The sequence below is a fragment of the Juglans regia genome, chromosome 12, assembly GCF_001411555.2.
Source record: "Juglans regia cultivar Chandler chromosome 12, Walnut 2.0, whole genome shotgun sequence".
NCBI lineage: Eukaryota > Viridiplantae > Streptophyta > Magnoliopsida > Fagales > Juglandaceae > Juglans > Juglans regia.
In genome coordinates this window covers 9,384,834-9,395,972 of record NC_049912.1, presented here as the reverse complement: position 1 = coordinate 9,395,972, position 11,139 = coordinate 9,384,834, and the positions used below count along the sequence as shown (strand labels likewise).

The window sequence follows — 11,139 nt, the reverse complement described above, 5'->3', positions numbered from 1 at the left end:
TGAAGAAAAATAGGTGCGAAATCTAGTATTTGGAGGACTTCTGGGAGGAGTTGCAGGAGCTGATTAAAGATATGGATTACAAAGTTTCTCATATTTTTAGGGAAGGGAATGCTGTTGCTGATTGGCTTGCTCGGTGGGGGGCAAGAGTGGGTGATGCGGAATGGAGGAATACGTCGGATGCTCCTGCTATGTTGCGGGGTTTAATTAGGATGGACAAATGCGGCATTGCGTCCATTCGGTGCAAATCGCATGAGGTTAGGTGTTAATCCTCTAGGGGATGCTGTGTGTATTGAAGACCTCTTTTTTGTGTAGTGTCTATTTGGGAAGGGGGTAGCAGAACTCTCCAACTCGTCATATGAGCGACGAGTTCTTTGCTGTTGGGTAGTATTTATTTTTGTGTTATTCATTAGGCCTGTTTAGATGGTTTTTCTTGGTTGTTTGGTTAATTGTTTTGTAATTATTGGTTGTTCTTGAGAGTTTTTTTTGGTAATTGTAACCACGGTTTTCCTCCGCCACAAGTGAGGGATCATTAATAAATTCGGGCAGGGGTCACTCTTGGACATGTGATTCCTTCTCTTAAATAAAAAAAAAAAAAAAACTCTAAGGAAGGAATTGTATGTTTCGGATTGGTGTTGAAATTGCCATGAAATATGTCTATGAGTTTCGGTTTTCACTTGATTGAGGTTGATGGTTTATGCAACATGATGTTTCGGTTTGAACATGCTTTGGAAGTTTCAGAATTAGTCAAAAGTCTATGATTTCATATCTTAGTTTACTATGTTTTGATTTCTATGATATATGCTTGAGGATTGGAACATGTTTATGAGATGAATCTTCATGTTTTTGTACCCATGAGTTTCGGCTTAAACAAGTTTTCATGGTTTCATGTATATGTTTTGATATTTCATATGGTTTATGCTATCATACTATGAAATGAATATGTTATGTTTGGTTATCTCATGCACATCATTTCACATGTCATATGTCAAGTGTAAGTAAGCATGTTATAAGTCTCATGTCACATGCATTTGGGGAAAAGTGTTTTTAAAAGAAAGTGTTTTCAAAGAAAATGTTTTCGAAAAAAATGTTTTCGAAGAAAATGGTTTAAAAGTTTTATCACGACCCCAAGTGCTAGGGCAAGGGAATGTCCTAGTGGAACTGCTCCTTCCACTCTGGAGTGTTTAACAATGGAGTGGTAACCCCTGGGTCGACAAAGTACCATCAATGAGTCTCAAATGGATTCTTTTCAAATGATACCGGAGCGAGGAAGCGCCTAACATTAGTGGGTGCATAAGGCATGTAATCCGACGAAGTAAGGTCGAGTTGATATGAATTTATGTTTATGACGTATTCATCACGGTGCATGGACCGTTGATGGTGCGGTAACTAGCAGGAACACACGGTGCTAAGGGGAACCGTGTTGTATCCACTCTCTGAATAAGAATATGAGCATAAGTGCTAGGGATCACTCGATGTAAATCTTGTGATATGTTCTAATAAGATAAGTTCTGAATAAGTTCACGTGAATAAGAAAAAGTTATGAAGTTTTTATGAAAAGCTCAAGTCTCTGTTATAAGTCTTTTGATAATGGTCAAGTGCATAAGTCAAGTTATGGTCAAAGGCATAAGTCAAGTACATGTCCGTGCACGCATTTCATGATATACCTTTTATATGTTTGTGTTAACTATGGTTTATTGTGTGATTATTTGCTGAGATTTCTTGAAATCTCATTGTGGTAATTTCCACTACCATTCTCCAACCGGAATGGTAGAAGTTGTAACAGGTACCTCAGATACCTAGGAAACATGAACCCGGATGGTTTCCTATTAGAGGACGAGTACACTGTTCAGGCTCATCAAGACTACACTGTTGATGCATTAATTCATACAGCTAAGCTTCTCAGGGAAATTGTACATAGTATTAGTGAGACCGAGATCAATGCTACGATCTATCAACCCTATAAGAATTTGAGGTTTTAGTAGAATATGGACCAATTGTCTATGTACCTAGAGCGAGCCTCTAAGGCCTCGGCTGACGCAAAGGCAATAGCAAAGGAATTATGTTTGATACCGCCTGAGCCTCAGCAATCCCATGGGGTCTTTTGGTGTCTATCTCCCGATGGGACAATGATATTAGTATGGTGTCATGTGCTTTACAATTGCTTATCGCATTACTTAGTTTATCCGACTTTTATTAACTTTCCGTTGCTACACTATTGCATACTGCTAGTGTACTTAGGTGCATAGCATATTATTTGTCATGTATCAGGGGTGTGTAGCCTTGTGTTACATGTCCCAGTGTCTCAGTCATCGTCCAATCCCAAGCGGGGGCTAGGGGCGCCACACTTAACCTAAGGAAGATTTTGGGAAGAATTCCACAATAGGTTATTTTCCAAATCAGTGAAGCAGTAGAAGGCACTGGAGTTCGTGTCTCTAGTACACGGCAACAGCAAAAGCATTACCTACGAGAATTGGGGACGTACTCAGAAAATTTTTGGGAAGAATTCAACAACAGATTCTCTCCCAAATCAGTGAAGCAATAGAAGGCACTGGACTTCGCGTCTCTGGTACAAGGTAGCATGACTATGCTGCCAAGTTCATTGAATTGGAGAGGTTCGCATCCCACCTAATTTCAACTGAGAGAATGCCCATATATTCCAAGGAGGCCTGCAGCCGAGAATTTGCAACCAAGTGGTGTGTTTCCAAATCAATAATTACTAGGAGTTGGTAAATGTCGTCGCCATTCCTAAGGCATAACAAAGAATTATGACCATTCATATCAATTCTGAATGGAAGAGAGCTTTACCGTATGCTACCAGTGGAAGTGCAGATAGGAAGAGGCCATTTACTGGGCCAATCAAGGGTAAGGGTGTTGTGATTGGAAGCTAGATGCCGCCCTCCAACCCTCAATGTGCAAAGTGTGGCAAATTTCACCCTGGAGAATGTCATTTTGGTTATAGAGTCTACTTCAAGTGTGGACAACCCGGGCACATGATCAAGGAGTATCCCAATATATCTCAATTCGGTGGAGCCGCTTAAATGCTGAAAATAAGCCGAAGCATAGGCCCCACATTCTAGCATGAGTGTATGCAGTTATGCCAAGAGATGTTGATGCTAACGCTCCAAAAACAGAAGAAGCTGGTGTCATTATAGGTATTTCTCTAAGACCCCTGTGTCGTTAAGCTATATACCATTGGCAAAAATGTTGTTAGTAGTAGTGATAGTTTTGCCAATATTAGGAAACATCAATATGTTAAGGTTCAGAGCTTGTGTACTATTCAATTCGGGCGTGTCGCTTTCTTTCGTGCCTACAGTGTTTGCTTGCAAACCGAGTTGTTACCTCGTAAGTAGTAGTAACGATTCCTAACAGGAATACAGAAGCCCCTACCCGTGTAGTTAAGGATTGTCATATAGAGATAGAGGGTAGAGCATTGGAGGCCGGTTTGATAGTGTTCAGTCTAATGGTGTTCGGTTTCATTTTGGGGATAGATTGGTTGTTCAAGAACTATGCCAAGATATAGATTGTAGGAAGAGGGAAGTTGTTTTTGAACCCCTAAATGAAGATAGGGTTAGTTACACGGCAATGTCGGTTAAGGCCACCCCTCTAGTAATTTCGACTTTACAAGCTAGGAGGTGCATCAAGGACGGTGCTTCAGCATATATGGCAATGATTGTAGAGAAGTCAATCAGAAGCAAAGTTTTTGCTAACGAGTTACCAGGAATGTCACCAAACAAAGAGATTGAGTCTGGAATTGAACTAGAACTTACAATGGCTCCAATGCATAAGGCACTGTATAGTATGCCTCCTGTGGAGTTGGAGGAGGTCAAGCTGCATTCACTACAGGGAGTTGAACAAGGTGATGATAAAGAATAAGTATATGTTGCCTTGAATTGACGACCTACTTGATCAACCGTAAGAAGCATCGATATTTTCGAATATTGATCTGCGATCTGGATATCATCAGCTTAAGGTCAAAGAGCAGGATGTGCTAAAAATTGCCTTTATGACAAGGTACACGACGACGAGAAGTGTTTGGTGATGCCCTTTGGCAATGATCCAGCAGCATTCATGGATATGATAAATAGAATATCCAGACCTTATATGGATAGTTTTGTTGTCGTATTCATTGATGACATCCTAATTTATTCGAAGAGCAAAGAGGAGCATAGAAGTCACCAAAGTATGGCTCTAACCATACTTAGAGATCAAGAGTTGTATGCCAAGCTAAGTAAGTGCGAGTTCTGGCTTCATGAAGTGCAGTTCTTGGGTCATGTTATTTTCAGTGGTGGAGTAGCGATCGACCCCAGTAAGATTGAAGCAGTGATGAACTGGCAGAGGCCGACTAGTGTGCATGACATTTGTAGTTTCTTGGGATTGGCTGGTTATTATAGGAGGTTCGTGGAGGGATTTTCCAGACTGTCCGGACCACTTACCGCCCAAACTGAGAAAAATGTGAAGTTCGTTTGGAGTGATAAGTGCGAGGTTACTTTCCTCGAGTTAAAGAAAAGACTTACAACAACACTGATACTTGCACTACCAAAGCCTCGTAAGTCTTATGTGGTGTATAGCGACGCATCCAAAGCAAAACTCGGATGTGTACTGATGCAAGAAAGGACGAGTAGTCGCCTATGCTTCATGTCAATTGAAGGACCATGAGCAGAATTATCCTACTCATAGTCTGGAATTAGCTATTGTGATTTTTGCTCTAAAGATTTGGAGACATCACTTGTGTAATACTCCACATAAAAGTACCTTAGCAGTAATCCAACAAAATGTCAAGAAAGTTAGAAACTCATTAATTCTCTCAACCATATGCAAAATAAGGCCCCCAATGAGCTACAATTTGGTTCAAGAAAGAATGTTGTAACAAAAACTACAATTTGGACTTAAAATGGAGGCCATGTGGTGGAAGCGGAAGTCTTTGAGAAACTACGGCGGTAAACAATATTTTTTCAATAATTTTTCCTTGTATCCGTGGTTGGAGAATTGACCTACTAAAATCGAGAACCAATCCAACCCATTAATTTTTTTTTAAATGGTGCTAAATGTTACAGCCTAAATGCTGAACTATTGACCCTATTTGTTCACATGGGTGTTCACCCCCAAAGTATTCCCGGACCGCACGCATGCATTCATAAGTAACTTAGTGCAATATGGCAATTTTAATAGAGAGGAACCTGCAAAGAAAAGAAAAATGGCTCAACATCTTAACGTGTATTTGAGAGAGAGATTGTTCTCAGCCGCCAACCCTTAAAAATTTTGGTAGGACTCGATTGATTTGAGTCGCTCTGATCGGTTTCGGTACATTTCTGTACAGACCTATAAGCTGCAACTAACTACCTTGCATTTGGCACATCAAATTATGAGGAAAATGCTTTAATTTCAAATGCTTGTCTATACATAACCTTTCTCCAGTTTTCTGAAATAAGTTACATTCTGTCCTGCAAGATGAAAAAATAAGTTATAAACATAGACATAAAGCAGGAAAGCCGTTTCAGACCTCTAACTATATTATCTCCGTTCTTCAACAATCTAATTCCTATATCCGATGGGGGCTTATGGAAGCAAATACTGCTGCAAATGTTTGGTTCTCTTTTTGTTCTTCAATTTACGAAATGCACATGACTCAATTTGCCTGATTCTCTCTCTACTAACACCCATGGACTCTCCTATCTCTTGCAATGTCTTCATCCTTCCATCCTCCATTCCAAATCTCCATCTGATGACTTGCCTCTCCCTTGGATTGAGACTGTCTAATACATTCTCCAAGTCCTGCTTCATGAATTGCTTCATCAGAAGCTCTTCTGCAGTTTCTGCATCGGGATCAGCAATTACTTCCTGAGGGAAAAGGCACATGAACCCATCAGCAAAATAAATACTCTAAGCAGCAGTTTTGCAACAGGAACTCTGTAGTGCATTAAAGTAACCAAATTTTGAACAAAAATGGCTGCCCCAAGAGTGAAGTTGTAGAGGAATATGACGGACCGAAGGTTTAAGATTCTGGTTGATGCCAATCTTCTGCTCTAGAGATCTAGGAGCTTTTGGAGTCAGTAATACAGCTGTAAGCCTCTTCATTGACAGCCCTGTTGCCTCTGCAATTTCTACATCATCGGGTTGTCTTCCATTTTCACTATACAATTGTTTTCTAGCTTCCTTCACTCTGTAAGTTGCCTCCACCATGTGAAACTGTTTACCCAAAATATTTAAAAAGAAATAAAGAGTGTAAAAATGGTGCATAAAACTCTACAAATAACAGTATTTGTTTGTGCAGGTAAGAAAAACAGGCATTTAATTGTTTCTTTAGTGATTTACTGTTCTTACACTTGAAAAATCGTAAATGGTTTTCACGCTATACATAAGGGAAACAAATTGAATACGGAAGGGAAACTCACAGGTAAGCGAATTGTCCTGGACTGATCAGAAAGAGACTTCCGAACTGCCTGTTTAATCCACCAGTGAGCATAGGTTGAGAACTTAAAACCCTTTGAAGCATCAAACTTCTCTGCACCTCTTACAAGACCTCGGCATCCTTCCTGCAAGTCCATGACCAAGAGTTCACTAATAGAAGCATCAAGCTGCAGGATTGTACGAAACATTCATATATTGTTCTTCATTGGGAATTTACATTTGATTAAAAAACCAATTCTTTTCTTTTTATTGGCACTGGGTGTCTGGAACAAAGTCCTAACTAATCCCGGGGGTGCACAAGCCCTCGGCAAGGAGTTTCCATCAAGTGCACCTCAGGTAATTCAAGGGGAAATTCCCCCATTCCAATAGCCCCTAGATATTGTTTGCACCCAAGGAATTCATTTGACTGCACACAATAGAACTGTTAATACCTGAACAAGATCTTCAAGATTCATCCCAGCCCCCTGATAATTCTTTGCAATTGATATAACAAGCCGTATGTTACTTTTAATCATTTTGTCTTTGCAAAGAGTACCATAGTTTAAGCGCTTCCTCAGGGTTTTCTGATCAACTCCAGCAGCTGCAGCCCATTGTGCAAAGGCAGGCTGACTGCCACATCGCTCAGCTAGCTCCTCATGGAGCTTTTCCAGTTTCAATAGGTCCTGAATTATATTGATGTGGCAGAGCCATCAAAAGAAAATCATTAAAAAATATGGAGTCAGAAATAATATCCAAAATTCAGGTCAATCATCCAAATAAATATTTCCCCTTGGTTGCTTTTAGATTTATCAAACCAAGATGAAATGGAAACTCAATTAATGTGCTTGTTGGTTTACTTCTTTGTTAAACAATATTGCCAATGCTATATTGACTAAAAGTTTAAGGCTGCATTCTTTTGGATTGAATAAATGTTAACTAATTAAGTGTAAACTAAACGTGCTAAGCAACAAAGTAAACCCAAACCTCTCAGGAGTGAAACACACCTGTATTCCTTCGGACAACTCCAGTTCTTCAGTTGAAGTAAGAAGCTTAGATGTGCTGGTAGTTGCTCTCAAGTAACGCAATGGATCAGAGTAGTCTATATCTTGTAAAGAAACACGCTTTTTCCGGCTGGTAGAACCAGGCTTCACAGACACAACATTAGCAGCAGCCTTCTCTGCAGCTTTGGCTCTTTTGGCCTTTCGTTCTGTTTGGCGCCTCGATCTTACAGCTGGACTCTTGGAAAGTTGTTCTTGCACAAGGTCAAGTTCCTTATCTGTTGGCTCCAAGTCATCAGACTCTTTTGTGGCATGTTGCATTGAATGATTTTCCAACAGTCCAGCTTCAGGTCCCCTGGGATCTCCTACTATAGCAGCTCGATCAGTTTTCACAGGCTGAACCCAGTTGAAATGTAAAACATCAGCTTCGAAAGAAACTGATGACCTAGTATCTGCTTTTTCAGAGTGGTTATTGTTAACCAGCATGGCTGCATCCTTTGCAAACTTGACAGCTGCTTTTGCAAGAGTAACAGCTTCAGCAGCAGCAGCAGCTATCACAGCCTCTTCGCTTGTAATAAGCGTCTCTGTTGCTAATGTTGCTTCAAATTTTGCCTTCTGATAACCAGCAAAGCTAATTAGATTTGTAACCTAAGAAATATCCAACCCATCAAAGAAGTCATGCCAAGCAACAAAATATATGCAGTCCTGAATGCATGGTTTGTACAAATAGGCAAGCACATTATGCAAAAAAAATTAAAAATTAAAAATTAAAATACGATTAACTAGACAGGGATGCTAGTTAATGAAATGTAAAAAATTATATCAAAATGGAATGACATCTAACCAGCATATGAATTAATGAAATTTATAACAGTTGCCATTTGTACATCGATTGAAAATTCAACCAATATAACCACAATGGGAAATGTCCGTTTCTAAAAAAGATAAAATAATCAGATAGATAGTGGAGTATTGGTTCATACTAATACGGGATGACAGTGTGATGCTCAACTTAATTACACTAAGACCCAATGCACTACTTAAGAAAACAAATAAAATAAGCTACAATGTATGCATGGATGCATTCAGAAATATGTGGTAACTTGTGCAAGTTTATCCCCTAATAAAGATCAATTAATTAGAGATACGTTACATTCAATATGCAATCAAGAAAGTTTCAACTTAGCCCATAAATCTTACTCTTGAATAACGTTATACAGCAAATAGAACATTTCTTACCTCTGTGGGTGGACCAACTGCCCCCATGTATGTCCATGGTTTGTTTGTGGTGAACGGGTCAGAATCGGTTTCTAAAGAAGGTAATCTCAGCTTCCCCATATTAAGCACTGCAGTACTTCCTATTGATGTTGAAAATGATGTGGTGGATAATATGCATTGTGCTCGAATATCAATACGATCTCTACTCTTTTCTGCACATTTCACCCATTGATCATACTTATAAAAAAAAATCACCCATTGATCATGACCAAAATAAAGCCAATAAGATTTACTGAGTCTGCATGTCATCTAAAAACAACAAAACTCTGCAAACCAATAAAACTCTGCATGTAAGCTAATAAATGTGCACAATGAAGACAAAAAATTACATTTGAATGAAACTCAGTAAACCATGTTGAAGTACCTCAGAGATCATCTAACAGAAAGCTTACATGAGATGGAAGGGTAGATCTCAATTTAATATGTTTGAGAACATATAGATTGGTCACTGATTTTGAACATCAATCAATGTCCAGCGTATAATTAATATCTTAACCCAAATAAACCACTTGGACAAAACCAATGAGTAAAGAGACAGGAATATACCTAACTATTTAACAGCACATTGCCTATCAAGATAAATATTGGATCGCAAATGAGCTCGAGAAGTAATTTTCCTGACAGCCTATTGCTTGAGATAGAGCCCTTCATAATTACAAGCATAATCCAATCAGAGAGGACATAGCAAGACATGATATTTTCAATGACTAGTTCTTCGAATGTGCCTTGTTTTTCAATCATTGATAAAGATCATTAAAGTGTAATGACAAATAAGATCGCTGGCATATATAGGCACTTATCCAAAGTGAGAGCATAGTTGCCAAAACGATACATATTAAGGTTATATTCTAAGCAACTGTGAAGTCCAAATGCCATTTTGCAAGATACTCACTAACATCAGTACAAGGGTGAAAAAATCAACTATATGTTTATAAGGAATTATGAGAATCTATTATTTTTAAACATTTTGTATAAGGAATTATGAGAATCTATCATTTTTAAACATCTCAACTATATGTTCATAAATAATAGCTCAATAATAGCTTTGTAACAGTACTTAAGCATTGGTTTGTACAACTTACTATGTCCCAGTTAATGAATTAATAATACATTTAGACAGACTACCACAAAAGGTTTTATTGGGGAAAAAATTAAAGAGAAAAAAGCTCTGGTGGAAAACAATATTAAAAAGGCGTAAGGGTGTAAGATCTAAATCAGGAACTTGTAGACAAACACATAGGGAAAGAAAAGCAAATGACTGTTCTGAATCCCTTTTTGGCTCCATCAAGAGATGTCACAATTTGATTCCAGAAGCAGACTCTAACAATAAAGGTCTTCCTTTCTCTTTTCACTCTTAAAACTGAGACAAAAAAAAAGAGTAAAAAAAACTGGATCACTAAATGCATGATATGACTCTTTCAGAATAATGCTCCAAAACGTTGTACTCAAATGGAATCAAACTTGTAAGACATTTGGTTTTATTTAAAAAGCTTAACATAGAACCCTTATTCATGCATTCTCACAAGGTTTCTGAATGAGTAACTATGTCCACAAAAGTAAATTATGTCTTTCCTGAGGACCAAGTCATTCTAGCAATACTTTGCTTTGAATAGAATATTGAAAGGGGAAAATGTATGTTTTTTCTTTCTTTCTCATGCATGAGAAAACAATACACATTCGAAAATGCCCTAGGGTGCATGATTTGACTTTAATGTATATGTGAATTATTCAGATTTCAGGCGTTACCAGAAGATTTACCAATGAGTATCTAATGCCACGTAACCAAAATATAGACATCTAGAGGCCCAAATCAGTTGGCAGTCTACTCTTGACTTTGTGGTGAAAAACCCCGATATGAAATGCCCAGAAACACAAACATCGACTCAGGCAAGAAAGCAGCAGCATCAGTTGAGCTACCAAACAAACAATTTGTTGAGTTACCCATCCGTACAAATTTTAATCTACACTAATGCTGTGAGAAACAATGCAGAAGTGGGAAAAAAAATGAGATTTTCATTCAAAACTCAGAAATGAAAACAACAACATAAAACAGACCATTCACATTAAAGGTCTTGTTGGAAAAGAGAAAAGGACTGGGGTGATAGCAACAAAAACGGAGAGAGAGAGAGTTACCGTTTTGTGGGTGTGAATGGGTGGTACTAACACTGTGCTGGTGAGTTCTGAATTGGATGGAGAACGTATCGGGATGGCACTTGAACTGTGGCAGCAAACACGACATCCTACTCCTGCTGCTGCTGCTGCTGATGATTTTCTATTCAACTCCCAAGATTATTATTGCAAAAGAAAAATAGCTCAATGAGAAGGAGAGAGAGAGAGAGGGAGAGGGAGAGAGAGCATTCCTGCATCAATGGGAGAAAGTGGCAGGAAGAGAAGAATAGAGGTGGAGAAGAGGTGTGTGCTTGTTGCTGTTTTGGCGATAAAAAAAGGGATAAGGGCAATGGGAGCGAGCCGTCCC

At 38.8% G+C, this 11,139-nt stretch overlaps 1 protein-coding gene across 3 annotated transcripts; it reads right to left on the bottom strand.

The window, feature by feature from the left end:
• Nucleotides 1–5,360: 5,360 nt before the first annotated feature.
• Nucleotides 5,361–11,139, bottom strand: LOC108988751 (RNA polymerase sigma factor sigB). 3 transcript variants are annotated; one of them, XM_018962099.2, is made up of 8 exons: nt 10,797–10,882; nt 9,210–9,308; nt 8,625–8,815; nt 7,392–8,000; nt 6,840–7,070; nt 6,393–6,533; nt 5,986–6,186; nt 5,361–5,838 (listed from the first exon to the last, which is right to left on the bottom strand). In XM_018962099.2, the coding sequence occupies exons 3-8, from the start codon at nt 8,721–8,723 to the stop codon at nt 5,557–5,559; spliced, it is 1,563 nt and encodes a 520-aa protein (XP_018817644.1). In that variant the 5' UTR covers nt 8,724–8,815; nt 9,210–9,308; nt 10,797–10,882; the 3' UTR covers nt 5,361–5,556. The 3 variants fall into 3 exon arrangements, with proteins under 3 accessions (XP_018817644.1, XP_035539449.1, XP_018817642.1); XM_035683556.1 differs by having other exon boundaries at nt 8,625–10,023; nt 10,797–11,139; XM_018962097.2 differs by lacking the exon at nt 9,210–9,308 and having other exon boundaries at nt 10,797–11,139.